The sequence below is a fragment of the Hemitrygon akajei genome, chromosome 21, assembly GCF_048418815.1.
Source record: "Hemitrygon akajei chromosome 21, sHemAka1.3, whole genome shotgun sequence".
NCBI lineage: Eukaryota > Metazoa > Chordata > Chondrichthyes > Myliobatiformes > Dasyatidae > Hemitrygon > Hemitrygon akajei.
This window is the reverse complement of record NC_133144.1, coordinates 46,214,962-46,237,607: the sequence shown is the minus strand read 5'-3', so window position 1 is coordinate 46,237,607 and position 22,646 is coordinate 46,214,962. Positions and strand designations below refer to the sequence as shown.

The following is a 22,646-nucleotide window of genomic DNA, read 5'->3' as shown; positions in this document are numbered from 1 at the left end:
TATTTATACAGACCCAGACCCAGCAATGATGCACCTCAGTGTACTTAACAGATTTTATAAGGGCAGTTAAACTTTGGTTTGGGTGCTGTCATTTATTCAACCAATTACAATGTATGCTTATATCTGTCAATTCAGCAAAACTGAATTCCAGTTGCCTTTGTGTAATTTACTGGCAAAGATTCTATTTCTTGAGCAGTTATCATTGTGCTGTGGATTGTTGATAATTTCTTTCCTTTTAGTTGGAAGCAATACCAGAATCTCTCAAGAACATGCTCCTGGTTATGGATACAGCTGGCATTTTTCACTGTACTGAGTCAAGGACTGGTTATTCTCAGCTTTGGGAGATTACGTGGGAAAGAATAGATTGCTTCTTGCCTCAACTAAAGGACGAACTGTTTAAACAAACAGTTATTCAAGGTAAAAAACTTACATTCCATGTTTAACTCTTGAATACCTGTCTTGCACATAGATTAACATAGTTAGAAATGATTATCCACATGTCTGTTGATACGAAGTAGGTTTCTAACATGTCTATATACTAAGTAATTTTGGTGACAAAAAAGGTTCAGATTTTTTGCCTAGCTCCTATTGGGATCGTTCTAAAATTGACTGATCCATATCAGAGAAAGTAGAGATGATGTGTTGGCCTGAAATGGCAGAACCAAAAAGTAATGTAAAATTTATTCCAATCTTTTAGCTGGCAATTGCTGCAAATAAAAATCCTGTGAATCATATTGATAATCAGATTGAAGAAAATCTGAACTTCAAGTTCCTTCAAGTTTATCAAAGATTTTGCTATAAAACAACTTAAATATGATCAAGTACTGTGGCGCCTGAATTTTTCAGGGCAAACAGGTGGAAGCAGGCAGTCATCTGCTGTATAAAGGACAGAGTTTTGTTATTTGGAATGGGAAAAAGCTGCTGATACTGAAAATCTGAACTAAAACAGAATTCCGGAATCACTCAGCAAGTGAGGGAGAATCCAATAAGTGAAGAGGGTAAAGTTTTGGGATGATGGCGTTTGATCAGAGCTAGGAAAAGCTATAAATTGGACACGGCTATAGAGGAAGGAGAGTGGGAAATGAAGGTAATATCATAGGTTGGAGACTGAGAGGGACTGACTGATACAGTTAGTGTTTGTGTTGGCTGAAAGAGGGTGCTGAAGATCTGTTATAGCAGTTTAAATGTATGTCAAACAGAATTTAAAATGCAGGATTCAAGCTACTGGAATCTATAATAAAATAATACTGGAACAGTCAGGCAGTTGCAAGTTAACATTTTTTTGTAATGGACCCGAGTATTTATGATATAAGCTGGAAGGACTGATTATCTGAAATTCAGTGTTCTGTCCCTTGACCTGTAAGGTGCCTCACTAGATGATGAGATGCCATTTCTCAAGCTTGTTCGATACTCTTTTGGAACAGTGTGAGAGGCCAAAAGCACATCCGACTGAGAATGGGTGGGGATTGAAATGAAAGGAAGCCAGGCTCAGTTTCATCCTTGGGAGGTGTTCAGTAAAGCTCTCATCTGATCTGCACTTGGTTTTCCTATCATCAGAGACCACATTGTGGCATCAGATGCAATGTACTAAATAGGAACAAGCAGTAAGTTGCTGTTTCACCTCGAAGCAAATTCAAGGTCAAGGTCAAATTCCAATTTTACACGGTCAAGTTGCTACTTTGATGCTCAACCCAGCACGATGGATGGTTGATAGGAAAGGCAGGTGCTGTATCTCTTGTAGTCACGTGGAAGGGAATCCTGTGTTGTGGAGATGAAAAGGTGAACCAGAATGTTGCCAAGTGAACAGTCTCATTGGAATTCTGGTGGGTGGGGTGGGGGGGGGGGTAGAGATAGGAATTTGCAGGATATATCTGGCATTACATTACAGAGGATTTGCTGTTGAAAATGACAGGCAAAGAATCTCTAAGCTTGATTTGGGTAGGAGAGGAAATGAGAGCAGAAGTGTGGAAATTCAAACACATTTGGTTGAGATCCTGGTCTGGGTGGAGTGGAAACCATTGTTTAGGCAAATGGACAATCAAAAGCACTGGAATTAGAGGTCAGACAGAGTCAAAGCCTCTGCTCCATTTCAAAGATCAGCAACATGTATCTGCTCAGATATCGAGTCAGTGGGCCAGCAAACCAGTGAGGACAAAGACTTGTCTCCCCCCAGTCAGTGAGTCGTCTGCATGTTCTGGGGTCAGACTTCCATGGCAAGTGATGTGTGTGTGTGTGTGTGTGTGTGTGTGTGTGTGTGTGTGTGTGTGTGTGTGTGTGTGTGTGTGTGTGTGTGTGTGTGTGTGTGTGTGTGTGTGTGTGTGTGTGTGTGTGTGTGTGTGTGTGTGTGTGTGTGTGTGTGTGTGTGTGTGTATATATATAGTTGTTTGTTGTTCCTTTCTGCGCCTTGTCGCACATCGGGTGACAACCTCGCTGCTGCTTTAGCATATGTCTGGTTTTTACAAGGTCAAGTTGCTAGTTCGATGCTCAACCCAGCACGAATGGAAAGCATGCAAGGAGCCAGCCGGTTTCAAACCTGGGACCACTTGCCTCAAAGTCCGGTGTGGATTCCACTCTGCCACTGGCTAGCTCTGTATACATATTACGTGACCTGAACTTCTACCACATCCTTGTCCCTAAACCCTAATCTAACACCCCCCTTAATCCCCTCTCTGTCCTCCAGACCTATTAAAGAAAAACTAAAAATTAATTCTGAGTGGATACACACTCCATTTTTGTTCCAAATCAGTATCATCAGACAAGGAATTAAATAATCTAATTATTCACCAATTGTAAAACCAAAATTGTATTTAGCTAGAGTGCACACACATAGTAAATGTATACTTTCACCTTTTAATGTTCCCCATGAAGCCGTGTCTTCCACTATCTGGTGATTTTTTTGTTATGTTGTAGCGGTGTGCTACACACAGCGCTGAAATAATGACACGTAGTCGGTGAGCTGCAGTTACAAAAGAGGTTTATTCAAACTTCGCGGCCTCGCTTTAAAGCCTTCCTGTTCCCGCCCTCCTGGGGCGGGAGTGCTGTAGGGGGCGCGTATTCACAGTCCAGTCCCATGCGCTGGCTTTTCCCCTTGCTGGTGAAGCAGGCTTGGTGCCCTCTTTGGGACCTGCTTCAATGCCAGCGCGCGCCACTTTGTGAGCCGTTTCGAGTGCGCTGGGAAGTGGGTCACCACATAACCCCCCCCCCCCCCCCCCCCCCCCCCGAACCAGCAATACACCCCCCAATGTCCTCAGTCTGGGTCGGACTCTGTTTGGGAGGTCTGCCTCTGCGCCGCGGTGCCTGAATCTCGACCGGCTGCGCCAAGTCCACATGGGCCAGTTTGAGTCGTTCCACTGTGAAACCCTCCTCTTTCCCCCCAATGTCCAGCACAAATGTGGACCCGTTGTTTCTGATCACCGTAAACGGCCCCTCGTAAAGCTGCTGTAGCGGTGCCCGATGTCCGCCCCGTCATACAAAAACGAACTTACAGTTTTGCAGGTCGGGTTCTGCCCATGCTGTGAAGTGGGTATAGGGGCCAGGTTACCGAGCCTCTCGCGTAGTCTGCCCAGGACTGCTGCGGGTTCTTCCTCTTGCCCCCTTATGGCTGGTATGAACTCTCCTGGGACGACCAGGGGTGCATCAACTCAGCCGATGAGGTGTGCAGATCCTATTTGGGCGATGTGCGGATTCCGAGCAGGACCCAGGGAAGCTCGTCCACCCAGTTAGGCCCTTTGAGGCGGGCCATGAGAGCCGACTTCAGGTGACAGTGGAAATGCTCCACTAGTCCGTTGGACTGTAGGTGGTAAGCAGTTGTGTGGTGCAGCTGTGTCCCCAAAAGGCTGGCCATAGCTGACCACAGGCTGGAGGTGAACGGGGCGCCTCTGTCAGAGGTAATGTGGGCCGGTACACCAAAGCGAGATACCCAAGTTGCAATCAGTGCTCGGGCACAAGATTCGGAAGTGGTGTCGGTGAGCGGGACCGCCTCTGGCCATCTTGTGAACTGGTCCACGATAGTCAGGAGGTGCCGCGCTCCTCGTGACACTGGCAGGGGGCCCACGATATCCACATGAATGTGGTTGAAACGCCGGCGGGTAGGGTGGAACTGCTGTGGCAGGGCTTTGGTGTGCCGCTGCACCTTGGCTGTTTGGCAGAGCATGCACGTTCTGGCCTATTCACTGACCTGCTTGCGGAGTCCGTGCCAAACAAACCTGTTGGCTACCATCCGGACGGTTGACCTGATGGAGGGGTGCACTAAGTTGTGAATGGAGTTGAAAATGCACCGCCGCCAGGCTGCCAGGACGGCGGGGCGAGGTTGGCCGGTGGTGACGTCACAGAGTAGGGTCCTCTCACCTGGGCCAACGGGGAGAACCTGGAGCTGCAAACAGGAGACTGAGGTTCTGTAACTAGGGATCTCCTCGTCTGCCTGCTGCGTCTCCGCCAGCGCTTCATAGTCTACCCCCTGGGACAGGGTCTGGAGAGAGCGTCCGCCACGACATTGTCCTTTCTCGAGACATGCCGGACATCCGTCATGTATTCGGAGATGTAGGACAGATGTCGCTGCTGGTGGGACGACCAGGGGTCGGATGCTTTTGTGAACCGTGAACGCGGTGAAGGGCCTACCTTCTAAGAAGTACCTGAAATGCCGGATTGCCAGGTATAGCGCCAACAGTTCCTGGTCGAAAGCACTGTATTTGAGCTCGGGTGGTCGTAGGTGTTTGCTGAAAAACACCAGGGGTTGCCAGCGACCCTCGGTGAGTTGTTCCAGCACTCCACCGACTGCCGTGTTAGATGCGTCTACTGTGTCGGCGGTAGGGATGTCTGTTCTGGGGTGCACTAGCATCGCGGCGTTTGCCAAGGCTTCTTTGGTTTTAATTAAAGCGGCGGCGGACTCCTCGCCCCAGGTAATGTCCTTGCCCTTACCCGACATCAGGGCGAACAGGGTCGCATGATTCGGGCTGCTGAAGGGAGGAAGCGGTGGTAGAAATTCACCATACCCATGAATTCCTGAAGGCCTTTGATTGTGTTGGGTCAGGGGAAATGGCAGACAGCATCTACCTTGGTGGGCAGAGGGGTTGCCCCGTCTTTAGTAATCCTGTGGCCCAGGAAGTCGATGGTGTCGAGCCTGAACTGGCATTTGGCTGGGTTGATTGTTAGACCGTATTCACTCAGTCGGGCGTAGAGTTGACGGAGGTGGGACAGATGCTCCTGACGACTACTGCTGGCTATGAGGATGTCGTCCAAATAGATGAAAGCGAAGTCCAGGTCGCGTCCCACCGCGTCCATTAACCACTGAAACGTCTGTGCGGCATTCTTTAGGCCGAACGGCATGCAGAGGAACTCGAAAAGGCCGAACGGGGTGATGAGAGCCGTTTTGGGGACGTCGTCCGGATGCATCGGGATCTGATGGTATCCCCGGACGAGGTCTACCTTGGAGAAGATCCGTGCGCCATGCAGGTTTGCTACAAAGTCCTGAATGTGCGGCACAGGGTAGCGGTCCGGTGTTGTAGCCTCGTTCAGCCTGCGGTAGTTGCCGCATGGTCTCCAGCCCCCCGTTGCTTTGGGCACCATGTGCAGCGGGGAGGCCCTTGGGCTGTCGGACCGCCGTATGATCCCCAATTCCTCCATCCTCTTGAACTCCTCCTTCGCCAGTCGGAGCTGGTCCGGGGGAAGCCTTCGAGCACGGGCGTGGAGGGGTGGTCCTTGTGTCGGGATGTGGTGCTGTACGCCGTGTCTGGGCATGGCTGCCGTGAACTGCGGCGCCAGAACCGATGGGAAATCTGCCAGGACTCTGGTGAAGTCGTTGTCGGACAGTCTGATGGAATCTAGGTGTGGGGCCGGCAACTGGGCTTCACCCAGGGAGAACGTTTGAAAAGTCTCGGCGTGGACCAGTCTCTTCCTGGGCAGGTCGACCAGTAGGCTGTGAGCTCGCAAAAAATCCGCTCCCAGGAGCGGTTGGGCTACGGCGGCCAGTGTGAAGTCCCACGTGAACCGGCTGGAGCCGAACTGTAACCGCACCGTACGGGTGCCGTAGGTCCTTACTGTGCTGCCATTCGCGGCCCTCAGGATGGGACCCGGTTCTCTGTTGCGGGTGTCGTAACTCGTCGGAGGTAAGACGCTGATGTCGGCACCGGTGTCGACCAACAAACGGCGTCCCAACCTCTTGTCCCACACATACAGGAGGCTATCCCGATGGCCAGCCGTCGTAGCCATCAGTGGCGGCTGGCCCTGGCGTTTCCCGGGAACTTGTAGGACGGACTACAGCGGCGGGCTTCTGCGCCCCACCGCTGGTGGTAGAAGCACCATTGTTTGTTGGTCTCCTCATCCCTGCCTGTGAGGTTAGTGGGCTCTGCGGCCAGGCCTGGTCTGGTCTGCCGCTGGGAGCGTGGCCTGGTGATCTGTGCGACGGTCGCCCCACTCTCCTTCTTGGCTTTCCACAGCACGTCCGCCCGGGCCACCACCTTCCAGGGGTCGCTGAAATCCGCGTCGGACAGCAGCAGGCATATGTCCTCGGGCAGCTGCTCCAGGAACGCCTGCTCAAACATGAGGCAGGGCTTGTGTCCTCCGGCCAGGGACAGCATCACGTTCATCAAAGCCGACGGTGGCCTGTCTCCCAAACCATCCAGGTGCAGTAAGCGGGCAGCTCACTCACGCCGTGAGAGTCCAAAAGTCCTTATGAGCAAGGCTTTGAATTCTGTGTATTTGCCGTCCTCCAGGGGCGACTGTATGAACTCTTCAACCTGGGAGGCTGTCTCCTGGTCAAGGGAGCTTATCACGTAGTAGTAACGTGTGGCATCCGAGGTTATCTGCCGAATGTGGAATTGGGCTTCTGCTTGCTGGAACCATAGGTGAGGTCGCAGCGTCCAGAAGCTTGGCAGTTTCAACGAAACTGCATGAACAGATGCGGCGTCGTTCATCTCCGGTCCAGATATCGTTTGGGCCGTCGGGGTCACCAATTGTAGCAGTGTGCTACATGCAGCGCTGAAATAACGACACGTAGTCGGTGAGCTGCAGTTGGAAAAGAGGTTTATTCAAACTTCACGGCCTCGCTTTAAAGCCTTCCTGTTCCCCGCCCTCCCGGGGCAGGAATGCTGTAGGGGGCACGTATTCACAGTCCCGTCCCGTGCGTGGGCTTTTCCCCTTGCCGGTGAAGCAGGCTTGGTGCCCTCTTTGGGACCGGCCCCAGTGCCAGCACGCGCCACTTTGTGAGCTGGTTTGAGTGCGCTGGGAAGTGGGTCGCCACAATGTATCCTTTTCCTCACAATTTTACTCCCTTTACCTCAGTGGAGAACATTACAATATTCTTTTCCATCCTAATTATTACTATATGAATTTTGTTCAAATTGCCCATTTCAGTACAAACTTTCAGTGATAATCCACTGTATGTTTTAGAAATTAGGTGTTGACTACCCAGTGTATCCCTTGAAGTATTAGCATTGCTTTTGGAATAACAGCTTCAGTATTACAAGAGCCTCTTAAGTATTCTTTTGAATAAAATAATACATATTTTTAAGTAAATTACTTTTAATTTGCAGATCCTGTCCTTGGTGTACCAACAGAACCATGTCCTAATTCAGTGCAGCATCCTAGCAGTGGACAAGCATCTATAGTACCAGGATCAGATGTAAATCCAGCTGGTCAAATTACAGCATCAGAAAATCTCACAGAAGCTGGTGCAAAAGGTAAGTTGGAGCCATTGTGTTAAGTAATTTTGCTACAACAAGTGTATGGGACATTGGAAAAAAGTTGAATTTCCCCATGGGGATGAATAAAGTATCTATCTATCTATCTATCTAATTTGATCAAGCTCGAAGAGCTTTTAAGTACTAAGTGATAATCCATCTATTATAAAAATTAGCTGAAATTAAACTTTAGATTTTGTTACAGTTTTTTGCCTTAAATTGTTAATTTTTCCTCTGTTTTATGTTGAATCACTGAGCAGTGCCACTTTCAAATTTGGTCAGTCCAGTCATTACGATCGTGTGGGTTTGAGTGCAAGTTCTACAGTAGAACTTGGGCACATACATAATGTTGTTCAGCAGCTGTTCGGATGAGCTTTAAATTACATGTATGGTGATAAATCCCACTCTCTCGTGAGGGTGAAATATTCTGCCAATGATTTAGCCAACGTTTAATTGCTCAGAAAAATAAATTGCTGCAGCTCAAATGTATTTTCAAGGCTTTAGTAGCCTTGCTGGCCTGTTAGTGAGAGCCACAACTTAGTAATGGAAAAAAATCAAATGACCTTGCTTCTTGTTCCAAGAAAATTGTTCATAGTTGTGTCAAAAGTAACAATTAGTCCTTAAGTGTTTTGGGGAAACAAAAGCCTGCTCCAGGAACAAATCAATTCATTTCACGCCCTTATTGATATGATACACGTTTTAGAATATATGTTCCTTTTTGTCTTGATTAAACCATTTTGATTGTAATACAATTCCAGTTGATAAAAATTGAGATTACAGAAAAACATTATTCAACTGTATTCTTACTGTACAAGAATAATTGGTTTAAGATCAACTAATAATTCATTTTCCCGACTATTACTGCTCCGTTTTACGCAATATTCTGATCCTTCATTAACATGTGTATGTTCTGGTAAAAGATTTTTAAGAGACAGATTTATTAAAATTTCTCTCATATGCTTGGAGCATGTTGTTCACTATAAATTAATATTTTGCCAGATTTGACAGTTGTTATACCATGTTCCTGACACTTTCGTAGTCTACTGGAGCACACTTCATTCTAACTACTCAGGGTTCATATTTACACCAATGGCATTAATTCATTATGTAGAAACAAATGGGGGAAGGACTCTCAAACTTTACATTTGCAAAATGTTATGGTAGAAATAGTAATTTTAATTCGCACAATACAGTGTAGGATTTAAAACCTAGAACACATAACCTCCTTTTGGTAGTCAGTATAAAGTTAAGTTATCTATGTTAACATCAATGTAGAATTATGTACTACAGCACAGAAACATGCCCTTCAGCCCATCTGATCAGTGCTGAGCTATTATTTGGCCCAGTTCCATCAACCTACACCTGGACCATAGCCCTACATATTCTGCCCATCCATATACTTATCTTAAATGTTGAAATTAAACCCATGTGCACCACTTCTGCTAGCAGCTCCAACCACACACACCACTTGCTGACCGAAGATATTTCTCTTAAACATTTCAACTTTCACCCTTAACGCACCATGACCTCTAATTCTAGTCTCACCTATTCTCAATAGAAAAAGCTTGCAATTACCCGATTTCTGCCCCTCATAATTTTGTATACCCCTGTCAAGTCTCCACTCATTCTCCTACACCCCAGGGAATAAAGTTATAACCAATTCAATCTTTTCCTATAGTTCAAATCCTCAAGTCCCGGCAACATCCTTGTTAATTTTCTGCATTATCGTTCCTGTAGGTAGGTGACTAGAAATGCACACAATACTTCAAATTAGGCCTCAACAATGTATTATACAACTTCAACATAATATGCCAACACAATACTTTGTACAATTTTTGACAGATGATATGTACATTTATAGGTTTTATGTATTGTCAAATTAGTAACTACAATCCCACTAACAGGATTGTTCTGTTAAGGCGAAACAAACATACATTTTGGAATAAAGATGAGGGAGAAAACCAGCCCATCTCATGCTAAATGTGGAGTGCAAGATAATTTATGGTCAAATAGCCGGCTGGGACATGAGCAGATTTTGTTACAGTGCAATTTGGTTAGTCATCCAGGCAATGCAAGAGGGGAATTTCAAGCAAAAGCAATTTTTCTGTCACAAATTAAGATTGTGATTTTCTGTACTGATTTTAAAAGATGGCACTTGAAACCCACAAAACTGGCTCCAGTATAAACAGATGATCCAATTTGTGCTGTATGGAGGACTTAAAATCAAGCATTTTTGGCATATTTGATAAAACTGGCTAATCTGCAATAAATTAATTTACTAAATAGTATATGCACTTTTTAAAAGTAGTTGCTTATGACTGTTATTAAAAAAAATAAGCCCTTAGTAAAAAGACATTTTCTGATAAACTCACTTACACCTCTATAATAGTACTGGTTGTCATTACATTGACGTTATGCAAGGTCCAGTAAAACATATTTCGGTTTACATTGTTGATTAATTTGGAAACCTAAATTATCATATCAAATAGCAGTGGAATTTTATGTGTCCAATACTGCACCTCCTACTACCGCCAAACACATCCCATTTTTGTGCCTTCACATTAGGACTATCTACAATGCTAGTTCCTGGCATGCCATTCATAATGAATAATCAGCATCTTCAGGATTCAAAATTCGGTTTATGCAGGGTTACCACTAAATATAATCACTTTCCAGGTGCATTGTTTTTAACTTTTAAAAAAAAATTCTCAGTAAAGTGAACTTTTATTTTTCTTGTCCTCAGATTCTGAAAATGTACATGTTGGAGGGACTCCCAGCCTTACTCCAGTGTCTACACCAGTGAAGATGAGTGTTGGGCCAGATGTCAATCAATCAGTCCCCCAGTCTCCTTTAATTCTGCACCCTCTAACTTCATCACTTCAAGTTGGTGTTCCACCTATGACTCTACCTATCATACTTAATCCAGCTTTAATTGAAGCTACATCTCCTGTACCATTGTTGTCCCCACCTCGTCCTGCAAACACATCTACAGCATCTGAGGTGAATTAGTTGTTCTAGCTTGGAAAGTAATCACTTTACTTAACATGTACTTTACATTATGACACATTACTTATATTAGTCCAGTTTTGTTTTACAATTTCTCATCCTTCAAACCAGTCACTGACAGTGTGCAATGTGTAGCGAAGAAACCAGGCATCCACCATTGCAAAGTAGCATTATAGCAGGAGTTTCTTGTTTGGAGCATTAGCCATATTGAGCACCAAGTATCATTTGAACAGCCACAAATGCAAAACCTGTCTGTGGTACACTGCAAAATTTTATTCCCTGTCTGCTGTTATCAATATTTCTAAACTGCTGGGTGCCATGTTATAATGAACATGAGAATTCATTTGTTTTCCTTTTGGCTGCAAACTAACATTTTAAGTCATCTATATAGTAGCCCTTAATGTAACTGATCTGCTTAAATAATTTTCAGAAGTGACAATGTGAAGGGCTACAACAGGACCCTGATACTCAGGTTGCATAATTCAAAAGAATTAATACATGATTTTGTTAGTAATACATATTTTTAAAAAAATACCCTGTAGCAGGACCCAAAAAATGAGATAATCGAAGTGTTCCAGCCTTTCAAAACCAGGTTACATAATAGCATCATTTGAGTAACTTATTTTCTTTCCCATGTCGAATGTACAATTATCAACTTGATTTTCATCACAGACTAGTGATTTTCTCTATTTTTGGTTTGTATTTCCATTGTCCTGAAATGTTTATATTCTTCACAGTAAATGGGAGCTTACTGTAAAACATTAACAATGTATAAATATAAATCAATTTATAGTTAAGATTTTCACTTGTATCATTATATTTAGAGATGTGAAATTGTAATATAAAAATGCTGGTGGATATGTTGAGCCTTGCTTTACAATCCTGTCCTGTTTGCTTTCCATTAAGCCTGGATTATCTGTAAATGACCCAACACTTGATAGGCATGAAAGGCCAAACCTTGTGCAATTTGAGACCAACAGAATCTATATTTAAAGTCTTTGTTCCAGATTTTGTACATTTCACAATGATTTTAATTTAATGGTGATGTGTGGAAAATATCAGCAAGACTTACTGTAGTTATGGTAAAACTTAAATGATCTGTCCCACATTCATTGGATGGGAGAGGGATAGCAGACAGTAATGTATATAAAATAATGGTAAAAAGAAAATTTAAATGTACTTTTTACAGTAATAAATATCAAAAATGTAAAGAATTTAGCTCTGGTTTGTTGATTTAAGTAGGTGCTGTTAGCAGTTGCTGAGAACTGTATACATCGTTTCATTCATTATTGAAGCTCTATTTTTAGAGTATTAAATTATACACAAGGTATTATGGTTAAATATTTTTCCCCTGAAGAGGTCTGGGCCAGGAAGGTCACAAAGGATAGGTTTGTACTCTGCAGTTCAATTCGGTGATGTCTATCCTACAATAAACTTTTGAGATAATTAATGTATACTTTATTTTATTATCTTGCTTCAAACACTTTTTTTGATAAGGCATTATAGCAGTCCTGATTACACTAATTGGTATTTTTCAGCTGAAAAGGGAGAAGTACAGTGCCTGTAAAAAGTATTCAACTTTTTGCATGTTCTATTGTTTAACAATAAATCAGTGGATTTAATTTGGATTTTTTTGACACTGATCAATAGAAAAAGACTTTTCTGCAACTCAGGAACAGTGAAGTTGCTTTATTTTGTTCTTTCATGATTAATTTCGCTGAAGTATATTGACTGAAGATGGCCTTTCAGCCCACCAGGTCTATGCCAGCTTCCTGTAAAACATTCCCATATTATTTGTTCTTTCAACTTGTTTTGTGCCCAGCCACTCGCCCGATTCTTTTAGCCACTTACATCTTGCTTGAGGTAATTATCCTATTGGGGCAGGTGGGAGGGGAGAGATCCATATGCTAACAGGAAGGTCAAAGTCAGTGTCGAATTCACATCAGTGCAGCAGTGAAACAATTGCAACTTGGGTAAAGCTGGAAATGTACATGTGTATATTTATTCACATTTCATATCAAATTTTATGCCTCAAATTGTTGCCACCAAACCTTAGCTGAGACAGAGAGAATAATGTGCTTCTAAATAGAATGTACATTGGACAGGAAGCCTCTCATCTTCATCCACCATTTTCAAGGATTCTTTTATCTTAGTGTCATTGTAACATCAGAAACACATCGATTTTTTTTTAAAAGTTTTATTATTTAAAAAAAAGCTGTCAACACTAACAAACTACAGCAAATGATATTAGGAGACATAATGCAGCCTGACTGTTGTTTCATTACATACTGGAATGTGAAACCAAATGTACTAGCTTAACAAAACAAATATTTAAAACCACAATTTCATGAAGTCAAAATCTTCTAGCCTGATATATTTTCCACTAGACAGTTAAATGTCACAATTTTCTTTTAAAAATCTAAACTTTTAAAATTTTAGTAAAATCACAAAAGAACTGTAAAAGATGCACAGTATCAAGGTTGTTTACTGATTTTTTTTCACAAGTAAATTTCAAAACATTTTCCCGATTTGGGAGGAGTGCTATAAAAATGTAATCAAAAGTTTACACTTCAAACTTCAGACCATGTTTGTGATCACAGAACTCATACTTTGCACCTTCTCTTACTTTTTAAACACACACTCACACGCACACTTTTCTGCATTGTTGGACAAAATGCTGTTTAAAATTTCCAGCTTGTCATTTAAAAAAAAGGTTACTTTATGTCAAGTTTTGCCATTTCCTGCACATAGATACCAATACTTTCACTGTCAAATAGGACAAAAAAGATGTTCTTCAATGATGATGATGCTGTATTAATAAAATAATTGGAGATGGCCTTGAGGATGAGCTGCGCGGCAATGTGCTTCGGGAAGCAATTTCTGAAGGTAAAAAGAAGATTAATCATTACTTCACTAATAATACTTCATTAATGATGCTGCTTTTTCACATCACTGTTAATTATGTACCAATGAGCTGCAAAAGACAATCTTGTATTGCTTCACAGTTGCTCACAGCTAGCAATGATTAGACTAGTTGCAATACAATGTACAATTTTAGATCTTTATGTAAAGCACAGTTCTGAAGAAAGCTACCTATTCAACAAGGGATGGGCAGCTATAAAGAGTTACCCTGAAGGATAGCAGCAGGGGAAGGAAAAATGCACAGCATTTTTTAAGTAAGGTTTTTGCTGCTGTGAATCTGACAATTTTAAATGGTCACAAAGGAATAAGAGGGGCTAGACATTTACTTTGCTTTCCAGAGAATGTTAGGAGACTCCTGAAACTTTAAAGCGAAAAGTAGGTAAATATTTGAAACAGATGAAAGTAACAATTCAAACCTAACTTTTCCCTGTTTATAAGTTCCAAGAACTAGCATACTACGCTGTGGTTCTCCTCCATAGTAAACTTTTAAGAGCAAAATTCTTATTTCTGGCATGGATTTTTTTCCATCAAGTTTTAAAAATCAAGATATACTTGCTGGTGGCATATAGATCAACTTTTTTCTCAATAAAAAATTTCTAGGATTGTTATGCTACAGTTGAATGTTGCTGGCTGCACCCGGTGTCAGAATCAGATTTAATATCACATGTTGTGAAATTTGTTATAGCAGTTTATTGCAATACATAGTAATAAAAACTAAATTTAAATTCTCATAGGGGCTCCATCTTTTTTGTCCCTTACTTCTCCACAAACAAGGCTCCTGGGAAAGTTTTGTGCCAGCAATGACCTTTAGTAGAGTCAGCACAAGAGAAGAACTAAATTCATCAAAATTATCAATTCCAAACTAGTGAAGTGTTCCTCTTCATAGTTCACAACTGTTCAGTCTTCTATTTGTTCATGAGATTAACAAAGTTATTACCAATAAATCTTCAGTCTGAACATTGTAAATTACTTCCAGTGCAGCTGTACAGGTTCCATGAATGTTGACAGTGTAGGTTTTCTATTCCAACGGTTGATGTGATAGTTTCAACTGAGATGAGCAGAGATCAAATGGAAATATTCTGATCACGCATTTGATCCTTCACTTCTTGTGCTCCCTTTGGGAGCAACACTTACACAAAAGCTTATGTATTTAAATACCTCTAGGCATTTATGTAATCCATTTTGAGCTGGAGGCCAGCTTGGTTTCCTGTTGTGCACAGTCCAGAATATTGAGGTTCAGCTCCACATGTAAAATGCCACACATTTTGGAAAAGTGAGGGGCTGCTCTCTTTGCCCCTAAATTCAGCTTTTCATTAACTACTCCAATTAACACTGTATAAATGTGTAACAACTAAAACTACTATTTTCCTATTTTTCATCTGCAATAATGTATTTGAACTTTTCCACTCTAGCTGATCAGAGGCATCTAAAATAAAAGTACAAGTCATAATTTCTGTGCTGGTCATGTTTTTTCTTTTTCCTATATATATTTCAAGACTACAATGAGATTAAAATTTTGGAAATGTTCATTCTCAGCCATTGTTTTATGTAAAAAAAATCAATGGTTATGTTTATTCATCAAGTTTGTTTGAGGGACCAGGAATATTCTAACTAATTAGAGTTAGAACAAGGTAAAGGAACTGTTGGATACCAAAGGTGGTGTCTTTCAAGGCACTAAATACGGCAACTCACCCTTACTAACAACAATCTTCAAGGTAAAGGAAAATGTTAAAAGTGATGACCACCATAGCAGAAGCATTTGAACGTCCTACCTTGATTGGTTTGGAGACCGACCTGAAGCTTGAGAGCTGGTCCTGTCCAATGACATGGAAAATCAATCCCAAAAGACAAAAGAGTTTATTATTAATTTTACGAGGAGACTTCCCCCCGCACTCTGGGGTGATCTTTTAATGCACAGCTTCCACTGTGAAGCTTGCACAGAATTAAAGCAAAAGAAAGGCCTTTTGTTAGTGTTTATGCTTTGCACAAACTTATTTCCATCTCACTGCTGAGATCGACGTGAGTATTTAAATTGCAGCTGATGGCCTAGTGATGTTCTTTAAACAGCAGGTCATCCTCATTATCATTGGTCATCAATTAAACCTGTGGGACGTTGGGCAGACAGGGAACACTAAAGCTGTTTAAACTTTAAGCTGAAACCAACCTGACAATATTAAATGGCTGTAAAGCAAAAGAACTGTATTTGCTAGATATTAATGTTGTAGCAAACATTTGCAATTAAAAGGTCCTTCACAAATTTCTTACTGCCTTATTTATCTTAATGAAATCTATCTAGAGGAAGATGAAATCTCTTTATAACTACTTCACCATTATTTTACTGTACATGTATGGTTATTTAGTAATGCCTCCCATTTTCCTAATTCTAATCATAAAGTCTTACAAATTAATGATTTGAATAAAGGCAGTTTAATTACCCCCATCTCATTAACCAGTGGTGAAGACAACTTTTGCAGGGAGGGCTAAACTGACAATCGGGATCATTTTTGAGAGCAATGCAATTACATAGAATTTCCAGTTTTCCCCACTATAATTCCACCTGCGCTCAGATATTAGATTGATTCATGAGGCCCAGTGGCAAAAACCTAATTTCCTGGAGTTTCCCTGCAATCCCTCTAGGAAATGCATCAATGAGCAGAATGGGTTCAGTAACTCCAGGCATTTCAAAAGAGAACAACTAGAGGAAATGTTAAGTTTGATGTGAAAATTAACGTTATCTGGTGCTCGTTCATGTCTTGGAATAACAAATTTAAAGTTTTGACAACCAGTAATATACTGTGTCAAACCACTTTTGGGGCAGGGGTTGCCATTCACAGCATCCTAATGATAAGCGCCAGCTTTAGAGACTTGTTTGCTGCTGTTAAATATTAGCAGGGCAGCAGTGACTGCAGAGTCATTGTGTTCACAAAGTCTAGCCAGTCAGAAATAACCCATGTGCTGTAAGTGAACCATGAATTATGTTGTACAGCACAGGCATTTGCTTTAAATCGCCAATTACTCTTGTATCTTTAGCCCACTGCGGCTTGAAGCTCTGCAATTCCCCCTCGAACTATTCTTCCCATTTCAGATACTGTTTATGACCTACCTCAACAGCATTTGTTAAACTCTTCTAGCATCTACTCATGCCAATTTGTACCCCAACTCTGAAGGCTTGCTCTGTACGTATGCGATTCAGTTACAGGTCAGCTTTCGACTTAAATAGACTGGATTTAAATTGAATGGCATGAATTTAGGAACAAGGAGCTACATTTTATTTGGTCTTTCCTTACAAAATTACTAGTCCTTGCTTGGCTGTACAGCTGGTTTACAGCCCCTTTTCTAGTAATCAAGGACCAAAAAAACATTAAAGGATGATGTATTCAATTTCATCAGTAGTACCAAAATGAGTAACTGTTAAACAATTAAAAAATTTAGAATTATAAAGAGACACCACAAATATTTTATCTGCAGTATACTGGTAATAAATTTGTTGATTTTGCTGCCCTTTCAGACGTGCAGCAACCTCATTTTTAAATGCATGCAAGCATTAAGTATATTCAAATAATCCATGGAATTTTGGACTATTATGATCAGTTTACAAATTCTCAGATGAAACTTGCTACATCTAAAGGCCTTGTAGCACACAATCTTTAAAACATCATTTTAGAAAACCACAACAGGTTACTGTGGTAACCTAATAACCACTATTCTGAAAGTCCTAAGTACGGTAATTAAAGGTTGTACAGCAGTCCACAAGACACCTCCAAACGTTGAAATTACTTGTTTAGTTTGCACTACAGTACTTCAAGCCTCAATGTAACATTCATCCTCAGATCAACTGTCCATCACTTGAAAAGTGCAGCAAACTAGTGGATCTCCTCGGTAGTGTTATGATCTTACTCCATGAATATATGATTTCTGCGAAGACTGGCAGATTCCATGATCTTGCATCAATTAACTTCATGTGTGGACTCATTTGTTTAAATCAAAGCTTAGCTGAAAGCGTTGCTCTCATTTTCACTAACCCATTCATTTTTCAGATGATACCAAGTTAAAAAACAACAAATAGTGTTGGTCACAATCCTTGGCTTAAACATCAGGACCTTCCGGTGAATCTTCCTCGAAGAGGCCTCTCTCAAGCACTGGATGCTTTTTTAAAAAAGTCTTGATCCACTCAGATGGCATTTATTTAAAAGAACAATTGTGTCAATCTAGCAATTCTATCTGCTACTTTATTGATGTTCTATATACTTGATGCATGAAAATAAAATTAAAATTCAGTTTGGAGAAAAGAATACCTAAAATCAGAACTGAGTGTATTGTAGAACAGCACAGTCACTGCCATGAACTTCGTTAATTTAATAATAACAAGGATTTTGATAGATTTGTTACCTCACCCAACAAACGTGTTGAAGGTTGCCAATTTGGAAATTCTGATTGAAGTACACTCAATCTTTTCCCATTTTGACAATTTCAAGAGGAAGCTGTAGTGTTAGCTTTGACAAGACCCCTCCCCTCCGCAGGGGCCACTTGTCCACAGTGTATGTAGGTTTTTTTTCAGTTGGCTATCAACTAATAGGAAAAGTAATGAATTCTGCAACCAGCAGTAACCATGGGCCAAAATAAAGGGTAGGGTACTTTTCTCTGGAAGCATTTACATTACAATACTCATCAGTAGAAGCTTAATTAATAGCACTTGTCGAGTCCCACTCCAGGGACAGCAGCACAAAAATTGGCACTCCAATACAGCAAAACTAAAGCAAAGCTGATATTGTTTATTCAATATTTATGTCATTTAAAGTGGAGATAAAATATCCCATGGAGCCGTTTTAAAGAAAACCACAGTGGATATTATCACTAACCTGCACTATATTTATCCTGCACGCATACAGCTGACCTGGTTGTACATGCATTGTTATTTTAAAGTCTGTGTTAAAATTGTTCACTTATTAAAATAGACCATAAGACAAAAGAGCAAATTAGGCCATTCAGCCCATCGAGTCTGCTCCACCATTCTATTATGGCTGTTTTCTCAGTTATCACCAGGTAGGAGGTACAGAAGCCCAAAGACACACACTCAGCTATTCAGGAACTGCTTCTTCCCCTCTGCCATCCAATTCCTAAATGGACATTGGAGCTTTGGACACTCCTCACTTTTTAAAAATATACATCATTTCAGTTTTTGCTCGATTTTTAATCCATTCAATATATGTATACTGTAATTGATTTACTCATTTTTTTTATTTATTTCTTCTATATTATGAATTGCATTGAACTGCTGCTGCTGCTAACAAATTTCACAACACATGCTGGTGATAATAAACCTGATTCTGATTAATTTTCCCTCTCGGCACCATTCTCCTGCCTTCTTCCCATAACATTTGAAGCAGATTACTCAAGAACCTATTAACCTCCACCTTAAATATACCCAATGACCAAGCATGAACAGCAGTCTGTGGCAATGATTTCCACAGACTCACCACCCTCTGGCTAAATAAATTTCTCATCTCTGTTATAAACTGACATCTCTCAATTCTGAGGCTCTGTCCTCTGGTCCTAGACTGCCCCACTATAGGAAACACCCTCTCCACATCCATTCTATCTCGGCCTTTCAATATTTGATGGCTTTCATTGAGAACACGCCCCCACCCCATAGTTCTAAACTCCAGCAAGTACAGGCCTAGACACAGCAAATTCCTCATGTTAACCCTTTCAATCTTTATTACTTAATTATGCTTTATTCATTCTGCCTAAGTGCATGACTATGCACTTCTCTACACTATATTCCATCTGCCATCTCTTTGCCCATTCCCTATCTGCCCAAGTCCTTCTGCAGATCCTCTGCTGCCTCAGCACTACCCACCCCTCCACCGATCTTCGTATTGTCTGCAAACTTGGCCACCAAAGCCATCAATTCCTCCATCCAAATTATTCACATCTGATGGGAAAAGAAGCAGCCTCAAGACCGATCCTTGTGGAACACCACTAGTCATCAAGAACCAACCAGAATATACCTCATTTACTTCCACTCTTTGCCCCCTGCCAGTCAGCTAGCTGTCTTGCAATACCAAAGGCCTCTTGTTAAGCAGCTTCATGTGCGGCACGTTGTCAAAATCCAAATGAACAACATCCACTGACTCCATCTATCCCGCCTGTTATTTCCTCAAGAATTCTAACATTTGTAAGGCAAGATTTCCTCATTAGAAAACCACACTTACTTTGGCCTATTTTATCATATGCCTCCACGTACCCTGAATCTCATCTTTAATAATATGACTCCAACATTTTTTTCAACCACTGCAGTCAGGCTAGCTGGATTATAATTTCCTTTCCTCTGCCTCCCTCCCTTCACAAAGCTTGGAGTTACATTTTCAATTTTCCAGTCTGCTGGAACCATGCCAGAATCTAGTTATTCTTAAACCATGCCTCCACAACCTCTTCAGCTACCTCTTTGAGAGAGCTGGGGTGTAGTCATCCAGTCCAGGAACTCTACCATCTGACTTTTCAGATCCCCAAGCACCTTCTTAGTAATATCAACAGCACTCACTTCTTCCCCTGACACACTTGCATATCTGACACATCTGACATTCTGCTGTAGTCTTCCACAGTGACGACCAACACAAAATATTTAAGCTCGTTTGCCATTTCTGTCCCCCCATTAGTACTTCTACAGTTATTTTCCAGCAGCCCAACATCCACTTTTACTCTTTATATATCTGAAAATAACTTTCATCATCTTTTACAATATTAGCTAGCTTACTTTCATATTTAATCTTTTCTCTTTATGGATTTTTAATTGCCTTCTGTTTTTTTTTTAAAAAAGAGCTTCTCATCTGTCTACCTTCCCACTAATTTTTGCTGTATTATATGCTCTCTGATTTGCTTTTATGCTGTCTTTCACTTCCATTTTCAGCCATGTTTATCTCATTCTCCCTTTAGAATAATACTTCATTTCTGGGATAAAACTTTCCTGCATCTTTTGAATTGCTCCTAGAAACACTGGTCATTGCTGTTCTGCTGTCATCCCTGCTAGTGTCCCCTTCCAATCAACTTTGGCCAGCTCCTCTCTCATGCCTCTGTAATTCCCTTTACACTCCACTGTATTATTGATACTTGTATTCTCCCTCTTAAACTGAAAGATGAATTCTATCATGATCACCACCTCTTAAGGGTTCCTTTACCTTAAGCTCACTAATCAAATCTGGTTCATTACATAACACCCAATCCAGAATTCCATTTCCCCGAGTGGGCTCAACCATAAGCTATTCTAAAAAGCCATCTCATTGGCATTCTACAAATTCCCTATCTTGTGATCAAGCACCAACCTGATTTCCCCCATCTACCTGCACACTGAAATCCCCCATGATTACCTTAACATTGCTCCTTTTACATGCCTTTGCTATTGCCCACATTCTGGCTACTGTTCAGGGGCTCCTGAACTCCCATCAGGGTCTTTTTACCCTTGCAGTTTCTTAACTTTACCCATAAGTATTCCACATCGTCTATTCCTGTTTCCTCTTTCTAAGGATTTGCTTTCATTTTTACCAACATAGCCACCCCACGCCCTCTACTTGCCTGCCTGTGCTTTTGATGCAATGTGTATCCTTGGATGTTAAGCTCCTAACTATGCTCTTCTTTCAGCCACCACCCAGTGACGCCCACATCATACCTGGCAATTTCTAACTATGCTACAAGATCATCTACCTTATTCTGTATACTGTGTGTGTTTGTTAAGCAAGATATGAAAACTCTGGAAGATTTCGTCTTCCTGACAAGTACATCTGATAAGTGTTAAGGAACTGGAGTGCAGTTTGATGCTCATACAGGAAACTGAGGAAATGAAAGATTAGAGCTACAGGGAGAAAGCCTTTTAACAAGGTGCCGCACATGAAGCTGCCTAGCAAGATTACAGGAAAGAAACTAACACGGGGAGAGCATTGGTTGATTGGCAGCAGGCAGAAGTGGGAATAAAGGGAGGGGGGGGGGGGGGCTTTTTTGATTGGCTGCCCGTAACTAGTGGTGTTCCGCGGGGATCGGTGTTGGGTACACCTCTTTTGTTACATTGTATTATCAATATTTGGATGACGGAACTGATGGCTTTGTGGCCAAGTTTGCAGATAATACGAAGATAGATGTAGGAGCAGGGAGGCTGCAGAAGAACTTGAAATGATTAAGAGAATGGGTAAAGTGGCAAATGGAATAGTGTGGGAAATGTATGGTTGTGTACTTTAGTAGAAGGAATAAAAGCATAGACTATTTTCTAAATGGGGAGAAAATTCAAACATTCCAAGGTGCAAAGGGATTCCCTAAAGGTTAACATGCAGGTTGAGTCACTGGTGAGGAAGGCAATTACAATGTTAGCATTTATTTTGAGAGGACTAGAATATAAAAGCAAAGATATGCATTATGAGGTACTGGCAAGGCCTTACTTGGATAGGGAGTCAAAAACTGCTCACGGTACTGCAAGTACATGCCGACACTGGAAAGCATTCCGAGGTTCACAAGAAAGATTCCAGGAATGAAAGGGTTAACATACGAGAAGTATTTGAATGCTCTGGGCCAATTCTTGAATAAGGAAGGACTTCATTGAAACCAACTGAATGTTGAAAGGTCTAGATGGAGTGAATATGTCATACAGTGGAGGAGTATAGGACTAGAAGGCACAGCTTTGGAGTAGAGGGAGTTTTATTTAGATGAGGCGGAATTATTTAAGGCAGAGGTTGGTAGGTTCTTGATTAGTCATGGTGTGATATGTTGTAGGAAGAAGGTAGGAGAATGATGTTAAGAGACAAATGGGTCAGCCATGAAGTGGCAGAGCAAACTCAATGGGCTGAATGGCCTATTTCTGCTTACATGGCTTGTTGGCTTCCAGTTTTTCACCCTCCCCTTTAGAATGCCGTGGACCCGATCTGAGGCATCCCTGAGCATGGCACCTGGGTGGCAACATGACATCTGATTGTGGACGTGAAACAGACAAAATCTGCTTTCTGCTCCTCTATGGAATCTTCTACCACTTCAGCACTGCTCTTTGTCCCTACTTTCCTC

General features: G+C 41.7%; 2 protein-coding genes across 8 annotated transcripts in view; one reads left to right on the top strand and one right to left on the bottom strand.

Annotated features, from left to right (window-relative positions):
- gbf1 (golgi brefeldin A resistant guanine nucleotide exchange factor 1) overlaps nucleotides 1-11,896 on the top strand; it is a 266,769-nt gene extending 254,873 nt beyond the window's left edge. For all 6 annotated transcript variants that reach the window (XM_073025342.1, XM_073025339.1, XM_073025341.1 and 3 more), the window contains 3 exons: nucleotides 240-417; nucleotides 7,530-7,676; nucleotides 10,420-11,896. In XM_073025342.1, coding sequence (XP_072881443.1) covers nucleotides 240-417; nucleotides 7,530-7,676; nucleotides 10,420-10,685 — 591 coding nt within the window. In that variant the 3' untranslated portion in view covers nucleotides 10,686-11,896. The remainder of the gene's footprint in view (nucleotides 1-239; nucleotides 418-7,529; nucleotides 7,677-10,419) is intronic.
- Nucleotides 11,897-13,115: 1,219 nt separating this feature from the next.
- Nucleotides 13,116-22,646, bottom strand: part of macroh2a2 (macroH2A.2 histone) — a 44,469-nt gene continuing 34,938 nt past the window's right edge. The window contains exons 9-10 of one of the 2 annotated variants that reach the window (XM_073025336.1): nucleotides 15,377-15,418; nucleotides 13,116-13,562 (exon numbers count right to left, since the gene is read on the bottom strand). In XM_073025336.1, the coding sequence (XP_072881437.1) occupies nucleotides 13,397-13,562; nucleotides 15,377-15,418 (208 nt within the window). In that variant the 3' untranslated portion in view covers nucleotides 13,116-13,396. The remainder of the gene's footprint in view (nucleotides 13,563-15,376; nucleotides 15,419-22,646) is intronic. The other variant, XM_073025337.1, reaches the window with a different exon arrangement.